Consider the following 27,361-nt stretch of genomic DNA (forward strand, 5'->3'; position numbering starts at 1 on the left):
GAATGGTCATGAATCGCATGCACTAATAATTTTACCTAGAATTGACACTTGTGCTTCGCATCTGTCACTTCCAACTCCGTTGTCTACTTCGCAAGAGTATCTTCCGGCTGCCTCCATCCTGTCAGAGTTAAGAACCTCCAGGATGCAGGAGGTGTCAGTGGTGATCACATTGTACTGATATGAAGGCCAGAGGAGTTTTCTGTCCTTCTTCCAGGACACATTTACCCTGGGAGTTCCAGCAAATGTGACCTCAAGCCTTAGAGGCTTGCCCTTTTCAGAGGAAATGTCCCTCAGCTTCTTCACAAAGTGGACTGGTTCTGAGAGAGGTATGTCCATGATCAGTTACATAAAATTCATTTGTAGAAGTGCACAGATAGTTAAAAAAGATCAACTATCTCTGAACAAACCTTTTACAAACAGCTGAACTGGGCAGCTTTCCTTCCCTGCATCATTAATGATCTGGCAGGTGTACTCGCCAGCGTGGGACTGTTCAACTCTGTTAAGCACTAAAGTGGCGACATCGTCCTTCAGGGCGATCTCGCAGCCTCTTCCGTGCTGCATTTCCTTGGCTCCCCTGAACCATTTCACTTTCAGGGGGGCACTGCCTTTCACTTTAGCTGAGAAAGACACTTTTTCGCCAGGCAATGTTTCCTTCGCCTCAGGCGTTTCCACAAAAGATGGAGGTTCTGGGTTAAAATAAAAAAGATGGATTGTAGGATAATGGTTAAGTTTCTGATCCCGTGCTTAGGAAAACATCCTTGAAATATTTTTTTTTTGACTTTGTACGCATCTACTGACCTGTCACATTCATCGAAGCACTTGTCTCGCTGGTTCCTGCAGAATTTACAGCTTTACATGTGTATTTGCCAGAATCCGATATCCTGATAGTTGGAACTCTCAGTTTGCAGTTATTATCAGTGCAGCTAATGTCATAGTTTGGTCCAGTTTTGATCTCCTGGCCGTTGTGGAACCAGGAAGTTGTTAAAGGAGAAGAGCCGGTAACCTTACACTCCATTTCACCAGGCTTACCCACAACAAGGTGGGTGTCTCTCAGCTTCCTTATGAAACTTGGTGGAATCAATTTATCTATTGTAAGAAAAACAGCACATTATAGAGCATTTCTGAGCGGAGTATAATTAATAGGGTCAAGAAAGAGGCCAAGAAAGTTCATAAACTCGCATGTACGCAATGGGCACCAACCTGAGATAGATAGCTTAGTTTTGCAAGAGGCTTGACCGACATGGTTTGTAACCTCTAATTTGTATTCTCCAGCATCTGCTTTGTCAGCAGATCGAATCCTCAGGGTGGCAACCTTCTTTGTGAAGGACATCTGATACTTGGCACCAGCAGAGAGGTCTTTGTTATCTTTAAACCACTTAACTCTCAGTTCTGGTGAGCCAGACACTGTGACCTCAAGAGCTGCATTTTCTCCTGACTTCACATTCAAAGACTCTGGGCTATCCACAATAGCAGCAGGTTCTAGAAATTAGGGAAGAAGATATTAACCCAAATGAATCCTTACACTGTCACTGGTGGTAATGAAATAACATCTGGCATTCTACAAACCTAGAACAGTCACTTGGGAGACGGACTCTACAACCCCAGAGTCATTCCTCAGCTGGCAGGTGTATTTACCAGCTGTGGTTGACTCAGCCTTGGGCACTACAAGAGTAACCACATTGTTCTCAAAGGTGATCCTCCTGTTGTCACCGTCTCTGAGGATGTGATCTTTGTCCTGAACCCAGGACACAGTCAGAGGTTCAGAGCCTTTTATTGTAGCTGTCAGTATCAGCTGCTCACCGACTCTCACAGACTGGTCGACCAGTTTCTTGACAAACGCTGGTTGTTCTGAATAGTGATGGAAAGATCATAGTGAGGAGACGTGATTGCACTAGGACTAAGATTTGACAAATTGGCCACTGATTCTATACTAACCTTTCAGGGTAATGGTAGTGTGGCAGGATTCACTTCCTACATTGTTTGACACCCTGCACTCATAAAGACCAGCGTCATCCTGCTCCAGTTTAATAATGTGAAGTGTTGCAGAGCTGCCCTCACTGACCATCTTATACTTCCTACTCTCCTTTAGTGGCCTTTTGTCTTTGTACCAGTTAAACTGGAAAGGTGGAGTGCCATACATCTCACAGTGCAGGCTGGCATCTTTCCCATTAATGCCCTCCACTGGGCTTGGGGTTTTAATAAAGGATGGGGACTCTGGAAAATACATTGAGATAAATTAAGAAGAGGTCACATTCATGGACAAGCAAGTCTTCACTGCAGGCAATTTGGCAGGACAGTTCCACTGGATATAAATCCTTATTGAAGGTCATGCTGAAGTTCTGTCCATCCTAAGTGTCTCATCTCATCTCATCTCATCCTATGTTCATGCCTTGACAGGAGGGTAGGTCATATCACGTTGAGTCCAGGGAGATGAACATGGGCAAGGAATTTGAGGATAGACTGAATGCCATTACATAAAAAAAGGCAAAAACATGTCTTGAAAAGAGGTACCACTCAGACTCATGCGATCTGACACACTGGAGGACAGTAATCAGATTTGTGACTGAGACAAAAGGTGGTGCTGTCGGATTCCATGCTGAAAGTTTAAGACAGGGTTCAAAAACGCTCATGGAAGATCAAACTCCATCAAAATCTGCATCTTAGGGAATTTTAATTCCATATTTTCATGCTATAGAGGGAACAAAATCGACAAAAAAACATATAGCCAACATTTCTACTCAATAGCTGACCTTGAACCGTGAGAATGGTGCTGCAGCTTGCACTGCCCGCATCGTTATGAGCCTCACAGATGTAGGCTCCATTATCCTCAAATCTTGCACTCTGCAGCTGGAGGTACGCAGTCGAGTCAACACACATTATTTTATAGTTGCCTCCGTCGGTTATCTTTTGGTTGTTTTTGTACCAACACATATTCAGGCAGTGTGAGCTGGTGGCCTTGCATTCAAAACGGTGTCCCTCGCACTGCTTCACAAAGGTAGTGGGAGGCAGTTTCACAACAAACTGAGGAGGTTCTGCAAAGTCAAAAAAAGATCAAGTTACCATTGTCAGCCTAATCAATGTGACGTATGGAGGATGTGGACAAGTGATTCTGAAGACAACATATATACTATAAAAGAAATGGTGAGATGGTTGGGCAGAGAGAATGATGGTGAAGAAAGAAAAGCTGTAAAAATGGAGAACAAAGATGGATTTAATTGAATGGCGACGGTGGACAAAAAAAAGAATAGTCCAACCTTTCACCAACAACTCTGCTGCACTTTTCACTGCTCCTGCGTCGTTGCTAATGTGGCAAGAATAAATCCCACATTGCAGAGTCCCGACTGAGTAGAGCTCTACAGAGGAAGAATATTTCTCCAGTCTAATTGTACATGACGGCCCTGTGATGAGTTCCATGTCACCCTTGAACCATTTGATTGCAAACGGAGGTGTCCCTTCAAAGACACTTCTGAAGAGTACAGTAGACTTTGGAGTGACAGCCTGAGACTCAGGCTCAGCTACAAAGCTTGGTGGCACTAAAACCCATACAGAAAGATTATTACAAAACATGACCAACAGCCTGAGTTGAAAATATGATAACATTCACATCTGAATGCTAACCTTTAGCTGTGAGAACTCCACTGCACACACAGTTGCCTGCTTTGTTGGTAACTCTACAGGAGTACTCTCCTGTATCAGTGCTCTCTGTCAGCTTTAACTCCAGTGAGATTGTATTGTCAATGTGCAGAGGTTTATATTTGGAGCTCTTGGTGATCTTTTGTTTCCCTTTGCTCCATTCAACTGATAATGGAAGAGAACCAGCCACTTTGCACTCCATCATAACCACTGAGCCCATAACTGCTTGAACGTTTGTTAATTTCCTAATGAACGTTGGAGGACTGACCTCATCTGTTTAAAACGATATTAAAACATAATTGGAGTTGAAGGAACAAAGCAGTTCTACAGCTTATATTTGTTCTATTGAGAGTTGAAGAGTATTTTACAAACCTAAAACAACCAGCATGACTTTACAGCTACAAGACCCAACAGAGTTTGTAGCTTCAAACAGGTACTCGCCGCTGTCCTCCAGCTGAGAGGACTGTATATGAAGACTGCTCAGGTTGTTCTCATAGCACAGATGATGTTTTCTGCTTGAGTGGAGCTCTATACCATCTTTGGTCCATCTTACATGGATCTGAGGAGTCCCAGCTACCCTGCACTCAAGACTAACCAGATCCCCACACGTTACTTTGACTACCTCTGGCTTCTCTTGGATCGTAGGTGGTTCTACAACATCAAGAGAAAAACATGAGTACACTTCTTATTTCTGTTAGAGCTAGCTATAATGTTAGGCATAATAATCATGCATAAAGCAGAAGTACCTTGCACTACAAGAGTGGCAAAGCATTTGTCCTGCCCGGCTTCATTTACCACCTGGCAGGTATATTTCCCGCCATGAGTTGGCTCACAGGCAGGAATCCTGAGAGTGGCCTCTTTGTTCTCAAACCCTCTCTCAGTCTTTGGATCCTCTGGGATCCACTTCTCATCTTTTTGCCATTGTATAGAGAGAGGCAGAGAACCTTTCACCACACAGCGAAAGACCGCGACATCACCCAGAATGGTGGAGACATTCTCTATCTTCTTTACAAATGCTGGAGGCACTAATACAAACAAAGTATGTTATGTAGTACCAGATAATGTACAGTGCTGTATGCTTCATGTATATCAGCGTGATGTTCAATCATCATTAGAACTAACCTTTCAGAGATAAAGCTGCAAAGCCAGTGCAACTTCCAACCTCATTGGCTACCATGCATTGATAAGTGCCAACATCTTCCTCTCTACAGTCCTGGATTTTCAAGCCCACTTTTTCACCGTCAATGATAATATACCTTTGGCTGGATTTGATTGGCTTTTTATCTTTGAACCATGTGACCTTAAATGGAGAACTTCCTTCCACTGTGCAAGCAAACACTGCTGTGGACCCTTTAACAACTTCAAGAGACGTCAACTCCTCAACAAACATAGGAAGCTCTGAAATAACAAAGCAAATCAAACTAAAACAATCTTTGATTTCTGTTAGTGACAAAATATCTAACTTTATCTTGACGTTTAAGTTAAATGTTGACAAGATGTAAACATGAAAAGGTAAACCAACCTTTCACTTCAAGCTCAACAGGGCAACTCTCTGTACCAGCTTCATTGCAAGTCTCGCAGAAATATTTCCCGCTGTCATGTTCACTAACTTGACAAATTTCTAAGGAGGCTACAGAGTTGACAAACAACATCTTGTATTTGTCACTTTGGAGAATCTCAACTCCATCTCTGAACCAGTGCACAGAGATCTCTGGAGTACCAGCAACCTTGCACTCAAACACCTTCCTTACTCCTACTCTTACTACTGACACGCCCTCAGGTTTCTCAATGAAAGAGGGGGGTTCTGAAAAACACATACAGAATACAGTAACTTCAGAATGGTGACTACAAAGTAAAGAAAACTGATAAAAGTGAGAGACCAATATTAACCTTTCACAAAGAGTGATGCCTGACATGAAGTGGAACCGACATCATTCTGTATTTCACACATAAAGTCTCCAGAGTCAGAGGTTTTGGCAAAGAAGAGCTCCAGTGAGCTTGAGATGTTGTCTTTGGTCACCAAGCAGTCAGAGTCTGATAAAATTTCTTTCTTATTTGTAAACCATTTGATGGTCAGCGGTGGTGTGCCAGAAACACGAACATTAAACAGAACCTTTGACCCAGGCAAAACATTCATGGATTCAGGCTTTTCAAGAATGCGTGGTGGTTCTGTTGGTGGACAAAACCCAACACTTCTATTATAACATAGTCACAACATACTCAATGTGATTATACATGAAACTGTTACAGGGTGCTGAAGATGCAAAATGAATTCTAACCTTTAACAAACAAAGTCTCAGAGCACCAGACTGACCCCGCCCTGTTTTTAGCCATACAGGTATAGCGCCCACTGTCGTGACTGTCAAGACGAGAGATTTCCAGGAATGCAACATTTTCACAAAATGTACATTTGTGTTTGACATCGGTCTGGATTTCTGTCTCATCTTTGTACCACTGTATGATTATTGGCAGGGAGCCAGATACAAGACAGTCCAGCTGAGCGAATGATCCTTTGATACCTTCTGTCTCCTTCAGTTTTCTTGTGAAAGACGGTTTAATAATCTGATCTATTGCATACAAAGTGCAAAACAGTGTGTTAAGTTGATTGTTTGAATGTGATACACAAGCAAATCTCAAAACTCAAAACTTTGTTATAAACTGACCTAAGACAGTAACTGATGCTTCACAAGAACTGAAGCCAGCAACATTAGAAACCTCACAGGTATATTCACCACTATCCCCTTCCTCTGTTCTGATAATATTGAGCACAGAGCTGGAGTCTGTGCTCTGTATTCTGTATCTGTGGTCTGAAGTCAGCTCCTTCCCTGCCTTCATCCATCTGGACTTGAGAGGTTTGGTGCCTGAGAATCTGCATTCAAGCCTGGCTGGGTCACCCTGGGTTACACTGATGGACTTTGCATGTTCTGAAATATTTGCTGGCTCTGATAACAAAATGATCAAAAGCTGAATCAGCTCTTTATGACAGATAAAGCATCAAGCTTGACATAAAAGCGACAGACAAGTAAGAGCCAGAAACGTCCCACAAACCTGTCACAATGAGCACGGCAGCAGATCTCTGAGTCCCAGCTTTGTTCTGTGCCTGACACACATATTTCCCGCCGTGTGATAACTGAGCATTTTTCAAATTCAAAATGGCACTTTTAGTTTCATGGGACATCTTAACATGCTCGTCTTCTGTGAGCTCATGATCATCCTTGATCCAGGAGAAAGTCATGGGAAGTGATCCAGACAACATGCACTTCAGAGAGATTTCAGAGCCCACCATGCAGGACATATCCTCTAGTCTCTGAACAAATGATGGTGGTTCTAGTGAGAAAAGACCACAGATCAGACTCCAGGCTGCAGGAGGATTTACACAAACATAGTGATCCCTGATCTAACTTCTACTGGCTACCTAAATATGAAAACCATGCGCAGCCTGTTATTACAATAATATATAACTTTTATTACAAGAAAAAAAATGAAGAAAGTCATGGTGACTGGAGCCTGATTACATTTATGTTACATATATACATTAATATAGTAAATTTCTCCTCACACAGTTTTTGCCACATTTGCATACAAACATCGTTCATAAAGAGGCAGCATGCAGTGAGATAACCTCGGACAATAGCATCTGACACTGTCCTTGGACTAACCTTTCAATGATATCTGGCAAGAGCAAGATGTCTCCCCAACATCATTTGCAACAGTGCACTGATACATCCCAGCGTCTCCGGTTGCACAGTTTGAAATCTGAACAGTGACTGTGTCATTTTCCACACTGATTTGATGCCTTGAGTCGTTTCTGATTGGCTTATCATTGAGGAAACAACTTATTTCAAATGGAGCAGAACCTGACACGGTTCCTTCCAAGATAATATCGGATCCTTTCACATGCTCAGTTGATTCAAACGACCTCACAAACACTGGAGGCTCTATAGAAAAGAGATAATAAATGTTATATTTAAAGACAGTAGAGGGCTGGAAAGTAAGTTCTAGTCTCATGAGATCAATCTGGTCCACAGAATTCATCTTCATTCGTTGACTGAGCAGTGCTTGTTAAAAATCCTTGTGACGTGGAGTACATAAAATATTTCTCGGCTATATCACTGTGTCATTTCGGGTCATTCGCAACATTTGCTTCACTGTTTCTTACATACTTCTACGAACAACTTATGTAACGTTTATATTTTTTATTCTCAGTATGAAACCTCTGTCTTGACATAAGTTAAATAAACCAATTACTTTGCGTGGCATGCAGGTTTGATTTATGCAAATCAGCTAATCTGTGAGCTTCTGCGAAACTCTGGTTTGTCAAGGAAACCTTTTCAGTGTAGGCTTATATGTTCGTAAGGGTTGGTGTTGGAGTTTATCCATCCATTAGCTATACTCACTTATCCTTTACAGGATTGTGGGGAGCTGGTGCTAATCCCAGCTAACAACTGGCAAGAGGTGGGGTTTGGATTTGGACAAGAGAATCACATGGTTGACACTGAGATAGACAACCATTTAAACCGACTGGGAATTTACAGTCATCAGACAACTTAAATCTTTAGGTTGAGGAACTAGTAGGAGTCATGAGTAAACAATAACTGGCTTTCTGCCTGATTGTGTAGCTAAATGGTCTCTCTGCGTAATATAACCCCTGGTCTTTGTGGTGATAGACAAGAATCTAATCGTTCGCACTCTCTAATGAGTGTAGGCAGTAATAAACATGTTAAAGAACACTGTGGACTAGGCTTTGTACCAACTGTATGAAGAGGACCGCTGAAGACTGAACCAACCTTTCACTGTTACTGAGCTGCTGCATTGGTCTCTGCCGGCCTCGCTGGACGCCGCACAGACATAATCACCACCGTCCTCTACAGAGCAGTTCTCTACATCCAGAGTTGCTATTGAGCTGTCGAAGGACATAGTGTGTCTGTGGTCTGAAATGATTTCTGAGCCATTTTTAAACCACATGATGCTAATGACAGGGGTACCCTGCACTTTGCAGGACAAATTCAGGGGCTGTCCAGTTCTTAGCAGCTGTGAAGGCTCCAGCTTCATTGTAAATGTTGGGGCTTCTGTAAATTAACAGTAACAATTATAATAAAAAGAGGTTTAGCAAAAAAAAAACAAAAATCAGTCACCTAATCACTTTTTAAAAAGGAAGTATGAAACAGCACCTTTTACAAAGAGTAATGCAGTGCAGTCCACCCTCCCAGCATCATTGGACACTTGGCAAGTGTACTTAGCAGAGTCGCTAGGTTTCACAGAGTGAAGCTCCAAGGAGCTTGAAGAGGAATCTTTCTTTATGAAACATTTTCCCCCAGTGAAAACCTCTTTCTCCTCTCTGAACCATTTAACAGCCAGAGGAGCTGATCCTGTAAAGGTTGATTTCATGACAACGTTTGATCCTGGTGAAGCGTCCTGGGATTCAGGTTTCACGGTGAAGACTGGAGGTTCTGGAGTTATTAGGGAAAAAAACAGCATTCATGTTCAAAGCCTATAAATAACTAATGATCATTTGTAATGTCTGCCGAGTTCTTGTTTAATCTAAAGTCATTCATGTCCTCTGACCTTTGATGGACAAAGTGCCACTGGTTTCTTTTTCCCCAGCATCATTAGAGGCCTGGCAGGTGTAAACTCCACCATCACTTTGATCCAGGCCTGTTATCAGTACAGAAGCTGTACTCCCACTGAAATCAAGCTTATATTTGTCATCACTGTGGATTTCTTGATTGTCTTTGTACCAAGAAACAACCATTGGCTGAGATCCAGAAACTCTGCATTCCAAGGTAATGTTACTACCGATCCTCCCATCCACTTTCTTAAGAGCTTTAGTGAAGGATGGTGGAACTGCACGACCTGTGTGGGGAAGTAGATCAGTCATGTAACTGTCATCACGGGCCAACTCTATCTATCAGGTGTTATTACTGATGTAAACTAACCTATCACAGTGACTGAGCATGTGCTCTGATCTTTTCCAACTTTATTGGACACCTCCATCTTGTACTCTGCAGTGTCTCCTTTCTCTGCTGTGAGGATCTTTAAGGTGGCAGTGTTCTCCTTCACCATCATCTTATATTTACGGCCACTGATCATCTCTTTACCATCTTTAAACCATTTTACTTTGAGCTCTGGGCTTCCAGAGATGGTGCACTCCAATGTGGCCGAATCCCCTGTCGTCACACTGATGGACGCTGCTTTCTCTAAGATCCTAGCAGGTTCTAAAATGCAACATGAATTTTAGACTTTATAAACATTGACATCTAAACTTTGAAAATATTTCCCATCAATAGGAACGTGTTCTGACCTTGAACCGTTAAGACTGCTTCACACTTCTGCTGTCCTGCCTCATTTTCAGCGACGCAAGTGTACTTGCCACTGTGTTTTATCTCAACAGAGGAGAAGGAAATGCTTGTGATGTTGTTCTCATATTTCATTTTGACGTTTGGATCGTCATCTCTTAGCAGCTCAGAGTCTTTCATCCATTTGACTGTTATGGGAGCTGAGCCTTTTAGGGTTCCCTGTAGCTTCACTGTATTTCCCAACACTGCTGTAGCACTCTCAATCCTCTTTGAGAACATAGGTGGTTCTGAAATAACAGTATTAGTAATTATTATATAGACAACAGTTGAGAGGGCTACAAAAATTACAATACGCCTGTTTTGTGTTTTTCTGTACATCACTAACCTTTCTGTTTAGCCACAGACTTTGAGGTCACTGACCCGACCTCATTTGATACGACACATTCGTATTCCCCTGTGTCAGCACTCTCGAATGAGTGGATCTCCAGAGAGGTGACGGCTCCCTGTGACATTATCCTGTACTTCTTATCTGTGTTCAGGCGTTTCTTATTCTTTTTCCAAGACACCTCGAATGGTGAAGAACCTGATAGTTCACACGCCAACACAGCCACAGATCCTCTGACCGCCTCTATGGAGAGCGGCTCTTTTTTGAAAGATGGTGGCTCTGAAGGGAAACATGTGGTTCAATTTGACGAATCTTATTCTGACTGCAAATTTGGTTCTATAATAAATACTGTCTAAGTCTACATACCTTTCACTGTTACTTTAGTGCTACAACTTTCACAGCCAGACTCATTGAGAACCTCGCAGGTGTAGTTTCCACTGTCACTCAACATGACTTCTTGTATCTCAAGAGTGGCCACACCATTCTTCAGACTGATGCTGTATCTGCCTCCAGCAGACAGCTCACTGTTATTAAAGAACCAGGTGGTGTGAAGTTCAGGGGATCCTTTGATGGTGCACTGCAGTCGTGAAGTGCTGCCTTGCTTCCAGACTGTGGCGGCTTCCAGCCTCTTTACAAAGACTGGTGGCTCTGCAGAGGTGTGTGGGTGAAGGAGCCAAGTCATTTCAAAAATAGCAACCCAGCATTGAGTGAGAAGTGGTGTAAGATTATAAAAAAGAACAGCTGGAGCTGCATTAATACCATGTACATCAGACACCTCAGTATAACATTATCTTAATTTTCAGTACTGCAGATTTGCAACAGCTTCAAATGCTGCAGTATTCATGAAAATCAAGTAGACAGCTCTTACCTTGTACCTTCACCGAAGTGGAGCATGTTGCGCTCCCGGCTTCATTTGCCACCGTACACACAAAATTTCCACAATCTTTCAGTGTTGTCTTTATGATATCAAGGGTCACTGTCTTATCCTCAAAAGACAGTTTACAGTCTGGAGATTGGTGGACTTTTCTACCATCTCTGGTCCAGGTGACATTTACTCCAGTGTCCTCATCCACCTGACACTCCAGATGCAGAGGAGCTCCAACCACAGCAGCGACAGGACCCAGAGGCTTTACAAAGTTGGGCTTATCAATGACACGCAGCTCCATGCTGCACTCAGCCGTCCCAACATTATTAGACACTTTGCAAACATAAAGCCCCCTGTCAGCTGCCTCAAGTGTGGTTATCTCAAGATTGTGTTTGTTCTTTTCACAAAAGGTTTGGTATTGTGCAGGCACTTTGGGTAAGTCCTGATTGTCTTTGAGCCAGACAACATTCAGAGGAGCAGATCCTGTTATTACACACTGTATCATTGCCCTCTTACCAACATACACAGTCTGAGGGTCAGGTTTAGTTACAAAGGCAGGAGGATATTGCTCTATAAGAATTAAGAAAAAGAGAAACACATTAGTGGTAATATGTCGTACCCTGTTAATTTGCATTAACCAAAACCTGCCAAAAAAACAGCAAGCAGGAAATTCTTTTTCTTTTTTAAAAAAATTAAGCAAGCAGGACGTCTCCAGCACTGGTGACTATCAAAAGAAGACCAGCAGAGAACAAACAATGACACCGTGTAGGAAAAAAAATCAACTACAACACCAATAACAGCCCCAAACTCAACCAGCGAAGGGGAAAGAAACATGCATCGCTCTTACCTGTCACACTGAGAGAGGCGGAGCATTCATCACTGCCATGTTGATTGGACGCCTTGCAGGTGTATTCACCACTGTCCTCCTTGGTGGGGGCCAGAAGCTCCAGAGAGGAAGTTCTGAAGCGACTGATAATCCTGTACTTATCACCCTCTTTGATGGACTGCCCATCTTTGTACCACTTGAAGCTCACATTCGGAGCGTCCTCGGTTTCACATTCAAACTTGGCACTGTTGCCAATGTTGATCTCCATAGGGACAATTCTGTGCCTGAACACAGGTTTCACTGTGTTTTTGGAGGGAAAGAGAGATAAAAAGACGAAGTAAATAAACAGAAGAAGTCGAAATGGAAACAAAAAGGAATGTTTCTACTGGCGGTGGTGATGTAGTGAGCCTGGGATGGAAAGTGACAAACACAGAGTTATCCTGTTGTGACTGTGGAGGAGGAAGATGGTATTAGGTTTATGTTGAAGAGGAGATGAACAGGAGTTCTGTGATAAGAAAAGTAGAGAAAGCATGCACAAAATAATGGACCAGGAGTGAGGAATGAAGGATGTTTAAGGAGATGGAGTCAAAGGTGATTCCTTGGAAGAAAACAGGAGTAGATATGAGGGTAATGTGTTTGTGGAGGAATGGATGAGCTGTGAGGATTTTACTGCTTTTGGGTGAAAACCTCAAACCTACACATTTTGTTTTGCTTGAAAAATACCCAATATTCAACTTGAGTAATGGTTGAGGTTTGCAGACAACAGAATGTGAAGTTTACCAATGTGTGAAGTTAGTTGATGATGATATCAAAGAATTGTCCATCATCAAACCTCTTGAGACCACAGTGAGTCTTGAAGATGTTGTCGTCTTGCCGACTTCATTCTCAGCCTCACAGACATATTCTCCTTGATGCCTCTCCTTGACAACTTTGTTGACAACTAGTGTGTATGTGTTGTGGTCTTTAGAACACTTGAACTCTTTGCCAGATTTCACCAATTGCCCATTGAAAAACCAGTTTACTTTGGTGACATACTTGATGGTGGCAGTAAAAATGGCCTTGCTGTTTTCCTCAGTGTAAACTTCTTCCAGAGAGTTAACGACGACAGGATAATCTACCAGACTGTCTGAGGACTCACTGATCATGATTGCCTCTGAGAGATACTCCTCTCTTGTTTCTCTTTGGACAAAAATGTCCATGCATTGTTCAACAGGAACCTGGCCCACAGGGACAGTGGCAGTTGCTTCAGCAGCGGAGACATCCCTCTGTACCTTTACTTTCTTCCTGCTTACCTGCTCAGACTGTCGGATCTCAGACTCAGACTCCTCAGTTTTGATGGCTGCAGACTGAGACATGGCAGGAGGAAAACCAACTGCACTCTCTGCCACAATCACAGTGTCCACCACAGATGACAACACCTCTTTAGAGGGTGCTGACCTGACTAGCGCTCTCTGAGGCTTTTCAATCTGCATGGTGCCTGATTGCTCTGATGTAAGACTTTGCTGCTCCTGGAAAACCATAGCATGCAGGGCTACCTGGAGTTCAGACCTGAGGTCAGCTGTCTGAGGGTATTCACCCTCAAAAGACAGTGTGATCTCTATGGGAGCACCTGGTGCTGTGATAAGATAAGTATTCGTGACCTGTTTGGGCTCTCTCTGAACCTTCACTTCCTGTACCTCCACAGCCTCTAACCTTCCTACAACATCAGCCAGCAGCACTGACTGGTCGCTGGCCACAGCAGACTGAAGAGCATCTCTGAGCTGGCGCCGTATATTCAGACTAGAGGATTTGGGAATCTGAATGATAAAGTTGAGTTCCTTAGGTAGACTTTCAGTGTCCTGAGACTCATGGACAAACAGAACTCCTTTGGGCTGCATCACAACGCTGACAGAGGAGCCCGTAGATTTATGTATCTCACTAGAATGTTCTTCAATAATGACTTGCTTCTCCTCGAGCAGCACTGACTGTCGGAGTGACTGGCCCTCTTGGATCTGGACCGCAAAGTCCTGCTCAGCTGCTTCTAAGATAGTACAGCTTTCAGTAGCAACAGCCTTCTCCTCTATGAACACGGGCCTTTTGGGGATCTTGGGCTCAACTTTCATCTCGGGCCTGAATTTCTCATCAGTTTCAAGACTAATGGTGTGACCTTCCTCAAGAGGCTGAGTGTCTATGACGTTCAAAGAGTGCATGATATTCCAATTATCCTCTTTTTGGACTAGTGCTCGCTGCTGCTTCATGTCAGCAGTAAAAGGAGTCTCCTTTGGAATCTGCATGGGCTGGGAGGAGACCATGAGGATGTTTGCTAGTCTGGGCTCTGTTTGAAGCTGCGACTGAACCCCAGTCACCGTCAAATCAAGATCTTTGTGATAATCTGCTGTGATCTCTCTTCTCTCTTCTGAGGTAGCTGCATGTCTTCTAGCCTTCTCCTGTTTCTGCATCGCCACCTGCTTGTTGGGTGTAATGATGGTAAGTAAGCCTTCCTTTGGTAGAACTGATAAAGAATGAACTGACTGAAGGTATTTTGTCGGTGGTGCCTCTTTCTTTGCCTGAGCTGATATGGCGTCAGTCTTTGCTGCAAACTCTGAAGTTGCCTCACAAATCACAGTTCTCTGCTCTTCTTGAGTCACTGAATGCAACACAGTTGGACTTTTCCTTGCCTCTGCCTGCTCTCTACAGGGTTTTTCACAACTGAACCTTCCCTCAGACTGTAAAACATCCTGATCACTGATTACCTGCAGGTTCAGGAGTCTTTCTCCCTCTCGCTGAGGCTGCAGATTCACAGAAGATGCTATACCTGGCACCTGCCTTGCCTGTTCAGCCTGGAATTCATATTTCTCTTCAGCAGCAATAGCTGATTTATATATGATGTCTTTGCATGGACTGATGCTCTCCTGCTCCAGTCTGTGAATTTCAAATTTCTGCTCTTTTGATAACGTCACTCTAGTTTCGCTCACTGGTGCTACCACTGGTTTAGACTGCTCTTTCTCGGTGAGGGGTTTGGTAGCTGCATCTAAAGCTGGCATAGGCTCAGAGTGCCTTTCTGTGATGGGCAGCTGCGCTGTAGACTGAGCCGAGTATAAAAGCTTAACCCCCTCTGTGATTCTGAAACTCCTCTCTTCCTCTGATCTGTGCAGGACGCTTGAAGTTTCATCAAGGACAGGTAGAGGAGACTCTATTTGGTAACTGCTAACAAGTTGCCTGGGCTCAGTCAAGGTCTTCATGTGCTCTGGTTTCTGGTCCGTCAAGGCCTCAGCTCTCACTGTGGTGAGTGGCAGGACCTCTTCAGATGTGGCCGACATCAGCTTGGACGGCTGCTCTTTGGCTAACTGGAGTTCGACTACCTCAGGGCTGAGAATTCGTTCAGAGTGCTGCTCAGTGATCTTTCGTCTCTCGTGGACGGAAGACAAGAAAGTCGCCATGTGAAGTTGTTTCATAGGAACAGCTGAAGCCTGAGGTGGGTGGGTGGGAGCCAAAGTAACCCTCTCCTGTATTTCATGAGACTGCAGCACTGCTGCCTGGTGGGTAAGCTGCTCTCGATGAAGGGTGGCAGCAGAGATATCGAGCTCTCTGAGAGTTCCCACCTCCTCACTTGGAATAATCTGCCGGTCTTCGGTGCTAATAGTATAAATCATCTGATCAGATCGGGTTCTTCCCTCATGTAACCTAGATTCTGTTGACTGTTCAGTCATGGAAATCTTCAAACCTTTAGTTTTCTTAACCAATGTGTGCTCTTCCTGAACTGTTTCCACGACCACCAGCAACTCAGCAGTACAAGACGCCTCCCCATATTGGTTGGAGGCCTTGCAGGTGTAGATGCCACTGTGCTCTTGTTTGACACTCTTAATATTAATAAAACCTGATCCATCTGGGTTGCTCACAATGATACAGAACCCACTAGGCTGAATGTGGAAGCTGCCTTTGAGCCACTGAACCTCAGGGAGAGGATCTCCGGTCACAATGTACCTGAAGAAGGCTTGACCTCCCTCGGACAACTGAACAGACTCTATTGTTTTAGTGAATTCTGGGGGTTTCCCAGTTGGTTCAAATGTCTCATCATCTCTTTCCTCCCTTTCTGGCTCCTTCAGCTCAACATGCAGATATGAAGTGCAAGTCGACTGGCCGTATCTATTACTGACTGTACAGGAGTACTCTCCTTCAAACTCCCTTTGAACTTTATTAATCACCAAGCTATACTCATCTTGCTCGTGAATGAATGTATAGACGGACGAACTCGTTATGGTCTGCCCGTTGTGGGACCACTGAACAGTGGGCTTAGGGAAACCGGACACTTTGACAGTTAACGTAGTAGTTTCCCCCACAGTCGCTGCTTTAGGAGAAAGTTCGCTGAGGAAAACTGGTTTTTCTTTTTTCTTCTCCACAGTGCTGGAGTAGCGTTTAGACTCTGGCTTGAGTTCAAGTGTTCTGGTTTTGTCTGGTAACTTTAAGCCAGTGTAGAACGACTCCTGTGTTTCCTCTTCCACTGTGATGGTTGAGCTAGAGAAGGCTGAGCAGGATAATGACAGTTTAAAGTAAAGTGAGACACACACTGCAACCACAATAATGTCACCTGCACTGAAAACAGAATGACTTCCTGTACAGTTCAGTTATATTTGACTGCAAGGTCAATGAAACAGCCATAGTGGATCGGATGCTTTAGCCAATTTACTACGGGCTACATTTACTTCTTATTACTACTGTTCATTTTCCAAAACATGCTGTCAGGTTTCAATATTTTGGTCAGAAAAATCCATTCAGAAGAAATTCATTCATATCAATATTTTGTCCACTGAGGAAAATCATTAGATTTGGTCTAAAGCCCTGGAAGTGAAGCATGATTTCAGATTTTAATCAAAATAAAAGAGTACAGTACATCTTGGAAAATGATGTGCAGTAGCATGAAGAATACAAGCCTCAAACTAAAGAACATCCAAAAATACCAACAAAGAAACAGGTAAAATACAGTGAATTTTTCGAATTTAACATGAGTCTCTCCACCAGCCTGAAGACAAAATCAAATTATTGAAAATCCTTTCTCTATGAAAACATCTACATCTCAACTAAACACAAACAAGTTATGTCACCTCATGGACAGACATTCCTGCTGACGTGAAATATTTACCTTTCACTTCCTCCTGAATCATTGATTCCTTCTCCACTGCAGTTACTGTGAAGACACAAACGTTACCAGATTAAAAACACTCCAGAAACTGCACACAAAGTCTCATATGGTGCAAGACTGTTAGAATCAGTGACAGGTCGTGCATCCATATCATCAGTTTTTTTTGTTTGTTTGTTTGTTTGTTTTTGTTTTTTTTGTTTGTTTTTTTTTATCTGACATTCTTGCATGCTTTCTGTTGGTCTTTAGTGTGTAGCACCTCTGGCTTTGGGGAAAATGCTCAGTGATATGAGTGTCCCTCTCTCTTTATCTCTTTTTGTGTTTTAGTCAGTAAAGCAGGACACAAAGGTCAGCGACCGAAAGACAGGGGTTAACCTTGTTGAGGAGGTGGTGCCGCCCTGTGAACACGTGTGCCTCTGCTGGCTGTGTAGGTGGAAAGCAGTGTGGATGAGTGGTGGGCCAAATAAAGGCCAAGTGAGCAGAAGGACCAAAAGCATGCAGATGCCAACCTTTCATCACTGTGCTGCACTCAGCATCCCCGGCTGAGTTGACAGTTTTGCAAGTGTAAGAGCCCCCGTGTCCGGATCCCACATTGTTAACATTTACACAGCACAGGGGGCCGTCATGTTTCAGAGAGTAAGACACAGAATCTTCAAGATTCAACCGGTTGTAAAGCCAAATAACAAAGGGAGTGGGAACCCCCTTCATAACGCAATACAAGGAGCCGCTGTCTCTGTTTTGGATCAGCAGCTCAGAGGGCAGTTTGATCAGGAACTCGGGGTAGCTGGAAAGGAGTTGACCTCGCTCGTCATGAGGCAAGACATCAGGGAAATGCAGGTGGCCGATGAAGCCGTAAGGTCTCTGGGAAGATAGAGGCGACAGTCCCAGTTTCTCCAGTGCCTCATGTTTGTCTTGGTTGGGGGAATCTCTAGGGGTCTCCCTGTCTGCCTGAGACATTTTACGCACAGAATCGGTAGGGATGGGGGTTTCTGCTTTGAGATTTGCTTCTTTAGCTGGGTGAGAATAAAGTTAGGGAGAGTAATTAGGGGTCAGAGAGTATAAGGCTGTGACTCTAAGCACTAAAGGGGTTAGTAGGATGAATGATGAGATTAGCGAGGCAAAGCTGGCAACAGCAGGAACAGGGTACACTAGACTACAAAGCTGGTTATTCTATTACATTCTAACAGGTTACAGGCTAAAAGGAAATATTAAATTATGAGAGGAGGGGACAGGGCAGGAAGTAGCAGTGGAGAGGTGGGATGGACCAGATGAGACAGACTGATAAAAAAAGAAAGATTAACCACCTTCAACAGTGAGCTGGGCAGAGGAGCTGTTCTGGCCGTGTTGGTTGGTGGCTGTGCAGCGGTACACACCCTGGTCCACCACACCAACACTCTGGATGACCAGTGAGAACAACCCCCCGCTCTGAGAGCGCCTCACCCGCTCCGTGTCCGCCAGGCTCTGGCCGTTATGATCCCATACCACCCCGGTGAAGGGCTGCCCTTCGAATGAGCAGTTGAACTCGGCCATCTCGCCATTTTTCACCCGGACGTCACTCATTTCCATCAGTAGTTTGGGGCTGGCTGAGAGTTTGATATCAACGCTGTGCTCACAGCTCATCTCCACCAGGCTCCCACCTTCCATTTGAATCTCAATCGTCCTCAAAGACATGGAGGAACTCTCAGAGACTGTCTCAGAAAACTCAACACTGTGGGCGGTTTGCCCCACCGACAGAGAGCTGAAACTCTCGGTCTGAGCCTCCAGACTCTGACTTAGCTTAGTCTCAGCCTCAGTGCTCCACACACTAGCTAAGGCTTTTTCATCTGGGCAGTAAGAAAGAGTAGAAGAATTAGGTCAACACATCATTCTGGTGACTTCTTCAGGTTACTTGTTTCACAGCTTGTTTGCCAGGGGTGCAGTTGGAGTGGAGCGTTGAGGATCAGTCAGGATCAGTGAGGGAGTGGACAGTGGCTGGTTTCCGCTGTCAATCATGCAAGCTTGACTGGAGCCAAAACTTACAATAAAACAATAAAAAAAGCTATGGATTATGTCCGTGCTCGAGTGTGAAGAACCAGGAAAGCTAGATTTTCCAAAGTTCAGCTCTGTTTTGTCCATGCTGCATTCCTCTGACATGAGGAGACATGTCTTAGAGTAAAGATGACCCTACTGTTAAGAGCCATTCATGTAGGAAGAGAAGACATCATGCATCACGTAGGAAAGACCTGTAAGATTATCACCTGTGCTCACAGTGAGGATGAAAGCAAACAGAGTCCAGGGCTACTGGTTTAAAATATCTAACATGCTCACAAAAAATATGAACTACAGTTTGTCACATTATCATAATTAAGATATGAAAGAGTTTCTGAAGGTTCAGCTGGCAAGTTGCTATAACCAGGGACCGGCTGCACAATGATCTTGTTGACATGTAGAGATTAACTAATTAATGTTCACTAATTAAATGCTAGAAAGTCAGACATTCATCTGACTATGCGTCTAGGTTGACAATAAAACAGCTCACGGTTTGTTGGGTAAAACATGATTAGCCCCAGATACAAATCAGACTGACTTTTTGGACTTTTCTCTATTGATTAAGCTAGGCTAGCAGCATTCCCCTCCTGCAGTGTGTATGTGCTAGGCTAGGCCAGCTCTGTCAGTTAGATAACAAACTGTCTAGCCAACAGTCGTTTTCCTGGTTATTGAAAATGACTAAATTTGCAGTGAATTTTCTCACTTGCCTTTTACTTGCTTGCAGTCTCTGTGCTAAGCTAGGCTAACATTTCCTGAACTGTCTGTGTACCGGACAGACAGAGATTAAACTGCTGTCCATATCCTTAGGTGTCTTTCTAACAAGCTAAAATCTTTTTTTCTTGTTAGCTGAGAAGCTATGGTGTCAGCTAGCTCACGTTGGCTAGCTTCTTGTTAATTAAACTGACAAATTTTAGTTTCAATTTACAGTGGAGTGTCTAGGTTTCTTCAGTTTTGAGAAAACTAACAGTTTCCTCCTGCTAGTGCTAAGCTAAGCTAAACAAGGATGGAACTGGTGTTGATGTGAAGCCTCTGACATTGAATCAGAGGATTTCACAAAATGCTGCCAACTAAACTCTCTGTGTGACCAGCAGCAGGTGATGTCTGGTATGATGGACACATGCTGAAACTTTCCCCCGCCCCCCGCTGAACCATACAGCCTTCTATTGATTCTTTTTTTTTTTTTTGGCCAATAGATGCTTCATTATATTTTTGACAAGATGATGGTGAGTCATGCTAGCTTCAACCCTGGAGGGAAGGAGGAGACTCTTTGACAACTAAAAGCACATCTTTCTGGTCAGATTGTGCTGTAGTTACAGAGAGGGATGCTCTGACTGATCCACCACCAGTCGGTAAGAGCCCTTAATCATTGTGATCCACTTAATGACTGATAATAAATGTGTAACCTTTGAGACTCCCAGCTAACAGATAAATAAAGAGACTTAAAAAGCATTGTGTGGATCTCAGAGGACCTTATTGCCACAATGGAAACCAACTCTAAATGACAAAAAATCAGAGCATCCCTAGTGAGGAACATGCTGGCAGAGATTGTCTCTGAGTGTTGAAGCACATGCAGTGTTTCTTTAAAGGTCTGACAATGACAGTTTGACCTGAATGTCATTGAGCACATGAATATATATATATAATGGAAAACTCACCATCAATATTCAAGGTCGCGGCACATGTGACCATTCCTGCTGAGTTTGCAGCAACACATGAGAACTCTCCTTCGTGCTCATGGAGAACTCTGGAGATCTCCAACTGGCAGGTGTCACCATAATGAGACATCCTGAAGATGTCTGACTCTCTGATCTCTCTGTCATTACAGAACCACGAAACCTGCAGATCTGGAGACACAGTGTGTGTTTTAATACGTATTCACTGCAAATAATATACACAGATGAGACACACGTCGATCTGTCACCTGTCACTATCTTTAATTTTAAATTAAATAAAATTACACAAAAAATTAAATGAAATCATTTTTATGTTCTAACTTAAAGTAATGTATAAATTCAGGTAAACATGGAGGAAAGGTTGAGTCTGTATAAACAGCAAATGAAAGCAGGAATGACTTCTTACTAAAATATGATCAAAAATAATGTGTAAACGTGTCTCTAATATAAACTGGGTCCAGATAGATATCTGTGTCTCTTTGCAGTTACTAAGAAAATAACAGCCAGAAGACGCTGAGCAGTGGTCACTACCTTCCCCAGAGACGTTGCACTGGAACTGGGCACGGTGTCCCTCAGCGACCAGGATGTCATGTACAGGAATGATGAGGACCGGAGGAGGGACCCGAGCTGCAGCTTCGACCACCTCAGGAACTGTAAGACACAATAAGGAGAAATAATCAATCAAGTTACTCATCAAGTGTAAAGATCGTCTGGTTAATTAAATTAATAATAATCAGCTAACTACAATCTAAATATAACTTTTTAATTTCAAAATCCTGATGAAACAAAGTCAAACAAATCCCAACGTCTTGACACCTCGCCGTGATGACATACCTTCCACATTGAGAGAGGCGGAGCTTGTCGCCTCTCCGTAGTCGTTCTTGGCCGTGCAGCTGTAGACAGTGGCGTCTTCAGGGAAGACCTCCAGCAGCAGCAGCGTGTGCTCGTCTCCGTCGTGGAGGAACTTGCACTTGTAGCTGGTGGACAGAGCCTGGGAGTCCTTGTACCAGGTGACCTGAGGCTGAGGGAGGCCGCACGCCTGCACCGAGAAGCGAACTGACCGACCTGACATCGCCGTCTGAGGCTGCATGGGGCGGACGATCTGAGGAGGCTCTGGCACTGAAGACAGAAAACAGAAGAGAGGAAGGTAAGTTAACCAATGATATAGGACCTTAATTTGTTTGTGAATTTGTGAATTGACTGCGGCCATATTCATGTTCAGAAAATGTCATGAATTAGCTCCAATGTAGTGACAGGTAAGTGAGAGCAGACTGATCTGTTTCTGTGATGGCAGTTCAGAGTTCTTACATCTGACATGAAGGTTCATGGTGCTCCTGTTTCTGCCGGCTAAGAAGGTGTACTCCCCGGCGTCGCTCCTGTACGTCTCAGAGATGGTGAGGCGGTGGAGCTTCCTGATGGTGGCATAGTTGAACCTTTCCTCTACTGAGAACTGGATCTCCACGCCGTTCCTCATCCACCGACCATCCACATCTTCCTCATCCACCTCAAACTCGAAGGTCGCTCTCTCTTTCTCAACGACCTGCAAAAACAGAGGATTGGTAGAGTTGAATCCTGGGAAATGAGATTTTTGTATTTCTTACTTATTAACTCTGCTCCAGCTGCAAGAACCTGTCAGGACATTTTATTTTCAACAGATCAAGGATTTGACTGTGTTTTTTTTTTTTGTATTGACAAAGAGAGTTAACCAAGTTAACCCAATTTTAAAGTCAGGGAAAATCTTCAACTCTATAATTGATGCAAAGTAAAATGATGAAGGCAAAGCAATTCAAACTGTGTACATGGATACAGTATGCGTGTGAACTCACAGTGATGTTCCTGCTAGCGGGCTCTGAAATTTTGATGTCCCGTCCCTCGACTGCCAGGTGGCCCTTGGACATGCTGGATCCAGCCACAGCGGTGTAGTCTCCGGCGTCAGAGAGGCGAACAGATGGCAGGACCAGGCGGTGCACAAATTCATCCGAGGTCATTTTATATCTGCAGAAAAGGGAGGATGTTTGTCACGTTTGTTTTCATAATTCAGGTAGAGTTCGTTTTTTATAAGCTGAATGTGAACTGCTCTACCTGTCAGATATCTCCAGCTCCTGCCCATCCTTCATCCACATCACCTGCACGTTTGGTTCAGAAACTTCACACTCAAAAGTTGCCCTCTTCTTCTCTGTGATCTTCAGGTCCCTCAGGTGTTTGGTGAACTCAACCACACGGGCTGCAGTGGAAAAAAAAACACAGGGTCATAAACCACTTTACTTAACCTGGGTTCACATTGAATCAACTGACTCTGTAATGTTAAAGGGGTGTGTAGTGCTGAAATGACTGCTCCCATAGGTAATGTTCTTATGGTTTTTAGGAGGGTCTAGATGTCCATTCAGAGGTTCTAGGGGTCCACTAAGAGGCTCTAGTGTCATTGGGGAGGTTTCATTGGTCCTTTAGGATAGTTTAGTTTCATTTATATTACATTCTACATGTCCTTCTGGAGGTTCTGGAGGTCCTGTATTAAGTTGTTTTGGTCCTTTAGAAGGTTTTAGTGGTCACTGGGAAGATTCTGGAAGTCTTATGGAAGGAAGTTCTATGGGGTAGTACGTGGGGTAACTTGGGAGGTTCTTGGGTTCCTTTAAGAGTTTCTAGTGGTGCATTGGGAGATTGTGGTGCTTATGTGGATGTTTCAGTTGTGACTGAGAGGTTCTAATGGTCCTTAAGGAGGTTCCTGGGTTGGTATAAGTGGTTCTAGTTGTAATTGGGGAGGTTCTAGACATCCAGTAGGGGTATCCTGAGGTCATTTGGGAGGTTTTTGGATTTCTTTAGTAGTTTCTGTTGGGTCTATGGGAGGTTTTAATGGTCACTGGGGAAGTTTTTGAGATTCTAAAGATCCAGATATTTCCCACAGGTGTTGGAAGAGATCTGAAAGGAAAAATAGTCAAATTAACATCTTACCCTCAACGTAAAGTTTGGCTGTAGTAACTGCAGAGCCGGCCATGAAGGTGTACTCAGCACTGTCTCCAAAGTGAACGTTCCTGATGCTCAGAGTGTGTGTGAGCTGTTTGCAGCGAGCCTGGCATCTGTCCGTGGATCGGATCTCCACGCCGTTCTTCAGCCATTTGTAGGTGATTCCCTCGTAGTTAATGTTCACTTCAAATGTGACCGTGTCTTTCTCCTGAGCGTTCAGGTTCTGCAGCATCGTCGTGATTAGAATGGCTGGAAAAGAACAGAACTGATGGTAAGTTGAGACAATACTATAGATGAATGGTCTTTACGTCTTATGGAATACAGGGCCCTTAATAACAGGTGTGGTTTTAAAGGGGCGGCTAAAATCTGATTGACCATCCCAGATGCCACCGCAAAGTTTCTGCCTAGTCATTCGTACCCATCTCTCTGTGGGGCGGGTGTCCTACTTTAATCAGAATCACCTTTAAGGGGAGAGATGTTTTCCAATGGCGGAACATAAATCAGAAGAAACCCCAGACCAGCAGGACACGACACAACTCGACAGTGGAAAGTTACAATGCACTTTACAAATGGTAAGAACAATTTGACTATAATCCTTTTTGTTGCAGGTCAGGTCTTTTATTGAATGAAGAAGATTCATTGATTTCAGTAGTTGATGAACCTCCCAGCTTGGTTTCCAGGAACCTGGATCTACACTGAAATAGCTGTATGAACTATCTTCCCTGAGGTAGGATTGCACCAGTCACCTGGACTGGTATCAGCTCCAACACACATTATGACCTAAAAGTTGACTTTTGGACTGACTGAAGTTACTTGAACTGTGGCAAATCACATTAGGACAATTTTCTTAGGTTTAAAGGGCCCAGTTTTTATTTTCATATTCATGTTTGGTTGCTCATAACCAAACTAAAGTTGCAGTTAACTGAATTCACTTTTGTTGTGGTTATTGTTGTTGCACTCAAACTTGGCTCTGGTTCAGACTTGTCTGAACCTAGAGCGAGGGGACCTCACTGTTTTGCTCTCATCAACTCAGATTAAATATGTTTGCATGCTAACAATGAAGTTGTTTGAACAACTTCCTGTTAATTTATCAATTAATTAATTTATAAATCTGAGGGTGAAAGGTCAATCATCAAAAGCCTAAATTTCAGTATCAAACACAGCAGCAAATAAGAGGAATTTACGATTAACGGTGAGCTTCGCGGAGACTTTGTCGTTCCCGCAGATGAAGGTGTACTCTGCAGAGTCGTCCCTGCTGGTGTTCATGATCTTCAGCTGGTGGAGTTTTCCTTGAACCACGATCCTGAACTTCTCGCTCATTTCGATCTCCACGCCGTCCTTCAGCCAGGTGGACGGCACGTTGAAGTGAGAAACTTCACACTCAAACGTGGCCACCTGAGTCTCTGGGACCTCCACGCTCTTCATGGGTTTGGTGACTCGCAGAGCTGAGTGGAAAATGTGAAGAGAAAATGTCAGTCTCAACATATTTAATCCTAATATAAATCTAAGAGTCTCTCAGGATAGATGCATGATCAAGGAAATAAAATTAAAATCCAGATCTAACTGTTAAACTTGTTGCACAAAATCAAAACCAAAATAAATCTAGGATTGTGTTTTGCACGAATGCTACAATTATATTTATTTTTGCATCTGAAATCATCTGCAAACCTAAACTTTGGATTTCATTTACTGAAGCAGTCCTAATGCTTTCAGTGCAGTGTGCAATTCATAACTATGGAAAACAATAAATTACGGATTGGAAAAAATACTTTTATTTTTGGCATTTCGGAACATGTTTGTTACTACTGTCAGCATTTTAACAATAGCTAAGTGTAAAATTATTCAGCACTGTCTGCAGAAAAACATAAATCTTAACTAAAACATTTGGAAAAATTAGAGCTAAAAGAATCGGCACGTCTCACTTTTGGATAGTGGTAGTAGCATTTACATTTACTGACAGTGGTCATACACTTTCCATCTTCATAAATGGCTAACCTGACAGTCTACACTTACACTCAACGGTGAGGCGAGCGTTGCACTGCAGGTGGCCCACCACAGCGGTATACACTCCCTCTTTGCTGTTGTCCACATTCTGGACAACCAGTTTGTGGGTCTTTTTCTCAGAGAGTATGCTGTAGTGCTCGTTTGGCCTCAGTTCCACGTTGTTAAACATCCATTTCACAGGGATGTCGTCCTCAGAGATGCCAACCTCGAATGAAGCTGTTGCGCCCAACAGTGACGTCACATCCTTTGGCTTCTTCAGGATCTTGATAGCTGTGGTAAAATATTTTACAGTTTACAATTCATTGTGTAACTGTTCACCTTGGAACTTCATATCTGGTTTTTATTTTTGACAAACTGAAATTTGTGTTGTTCAGTTTTTTTTATCAATGGTATTATTTTAAATCAGTTTTTGCTTACTTTCAACATTCAGCCTGGCACTTGCAGACAGTTTTCCCAGTTTGAAAGAGTAAACAGACTCGTCCTGTGCGGTACAGTTCTTGATCTTTAGGGTGTGGGCTGTGCCTTCAGTCTTGATCTCGTATTTATCACTGGGCTGAATCTCAACACCATTCTTGATCCACTGTGCTCCCCTCACATTTTCATGGGTCAGCTCCAGGCTGAACACAGCCTCCTGAGTCTGGACCACATTAAGGTTCTTAAGGGTCTTCTTGACCTTCACAGCTGTGGGGACAAACATCATTGTCAATACAGTGTTTGGAAATGTCTGTTAGTGGGTGCTTTAGATCAGTCGATCTCAACCTGGGGGTTACAAGTATTCATTGCTGTTAATACCTTCTGACACATCTATGATCAGTGGCTTCTTTATAAGGGATTTAAACAGACTACTGTTTGATTCATAAAACCTGAACTTACCCTCAACTTTCAGGTTGGCTGAGGTCTTGGAGGTGGCAACCTGATAGGTGTACTCTCCGATGTCAGTGGCTTTTGTGATGATGATGACGAGGCGCCTGACAGCGCCTTTCACCTCGCTCACCACGTTCTCGTTGAAATCAACGGACTGGCCATCTTTCAGCCACTTGCCCTCTGCAGACGGGTTGGCTACTTCACACTCCAGCACGGCAGTCTGGGAGTCAGCCACCACCAAATCTCGGAGAGGCTTCCTGATAGCACCACCTGGTGAAAGGACATAGTTCTTTTCACTTAACGCTGTTTCAGTCAACTCTACAAGGTATTGTTATATAAAGCAGCCCCAGACTTGCTGAATAATTTTTGTAAAACTTTATTGACAAAATGTAACCCGCCGTACCTGTTACAGTGAGAGAAGCACTGCACATCTTCTCACCAGCTGCGAACATGTACTCGCCCTCCTCATCCTTCATTGCATTCATGACTGTCAGGATGTGGCGTTTGTTCTTGGACTCCATCTTATGCTTGGAGCCAGCTTTGAGCGGTTGCCTTTTGAAGGTCCAGAAGGCATCAATGCCCGGGTGAGAAACCTCGACTTCAAAGGTGACATTCTCAGACTCAGAGCACTCCTTGTCCTTCATTGGGGTCACGATCTGGACAGCTGTTCAGATGGAACAAGAGTTAAAGGCAGTTAGCTAATGATCATC

At 43.6% G+C, this 27,361-nt stretch overlaps 3 protein-coding genes across 3 annotated transcripts in view; all 3 read right to left on the reverse strand.

Annotated features, from left to right (window-relative positions):
- LOC111655510 (titin-like) overlaps positions 1-27,361 on the reverse strand; it is a 174,811-nt gene that overhangs the window by 123,114 nt on the left and 24,336 nt on the right. Inside the window, 31 exon segments of the mRNA XM_087174153.1 lie at positions 36-317; positions 408-686; positions 799-1,086; positions 1,201-1,479; positions 1,567-1,848; positions 1,936-2,214; positions 2,751-3,032; positions 6,682-6,960; positions 7,293-7,571; positions 8,421-8,702; positions 8,805-9,083; positions 9,199-9,486; positions 9,570-9,848; positions 9,935-10,216; positions 10,315-10,593; positions 10,681-10,962; positions 11,183-11,749; positions 12,027-12,305; positions 17,125-17,169; positions 20,805-20,993; positions 21,354-21,473; positions 21,657-21,941; positions 22,131-22,362; positions 22,649-22,817; positions 22,905-23,046; positions 23,772-24,032; positions 24,968-25,228; positions 25,797-26,057; positions 26,205-26,468; positions 26,661-26,921; positions 27,055-27,315. Of these exon segments, the coding sequence (XP_087030279.1) occupies positions 36-317; positions 408-686; positions 799-1,086; positions 1,201-1,479; positions 1,567-1,848; positions 1,936-2,214; positions 2,751-3,032; positions 6,682-6,960; positions 7,293-7,571; positions 8,421-8,702; positions 8,805-9,083; positions 9,199-9,486; positions 9,570-9,848; positions 9,935-10,216; positions 10,315-10,593; positions 10,681-10,962; positions 11,183-11,749; positions 12,027-12,305; positions 17,125-17,169; positions 20,805-20,993; positions 21,354-21,473; positions 21,657-21,941; positions 22,131-22,362; positions 22,649-22,817; positions 22,905-23,046; positions 23,772-24,032; positions 24,968-25,228; positions 25,797-26,057; positions 26,205-26,468; positions 26,661-26,921; positions 27,055-27,315 (8,097 nt within the window).
- LOC147819091 (titin-like) lies at positions 12,325-16,603 on the reverse strand (the record flags this gene model as incomplete). Its single annotated transcript, XM_087174157.1, has 1 exon — positions 12,325-16,603. A coding segment is annotated over one exon (3,822 nt), but the record flags the coding sequence as incomplete, so codon positions are not given.
- On the reverse strand, positions 17,158-18,792 carry LOC111655512 (striated muscle-specific serine/threonine-protein kinase-like). Its single transcript, XM_087174151.1, has 2 exons — positions 18,426-18,792; positions 17,158-18,149 (listed from the first exon to the last, which is right to left on the reverse strand). The coding sequence occupies exons 1-2, from the start codon at positions 18,790-18,792 to the stop codon at positions 17,449-17,451; spliced, it is 1,068 nt and encodes a 355-aa protein (XP_087030277.1). The 3' UTR covers positions 17,158-17,448.

The sequence above is a fragment of the Seriola lalandi genome, unplaced genomic scaffold (assembly GCF_002814215.2).
Source record: "Seriola lalandi dorsalis isolate HSWRI2012SDOR001 ecotype SW California unplaced genomic scaffold, Sedor1 jcf7180002054321, whole genome shotgun sequence".
NCBI classification, from domain to species: Eukaryota; Metazoa; Chordata; class Actinopteri; order Carangiformes; family Carangidae; genus Seriola; species Seriola lalandi.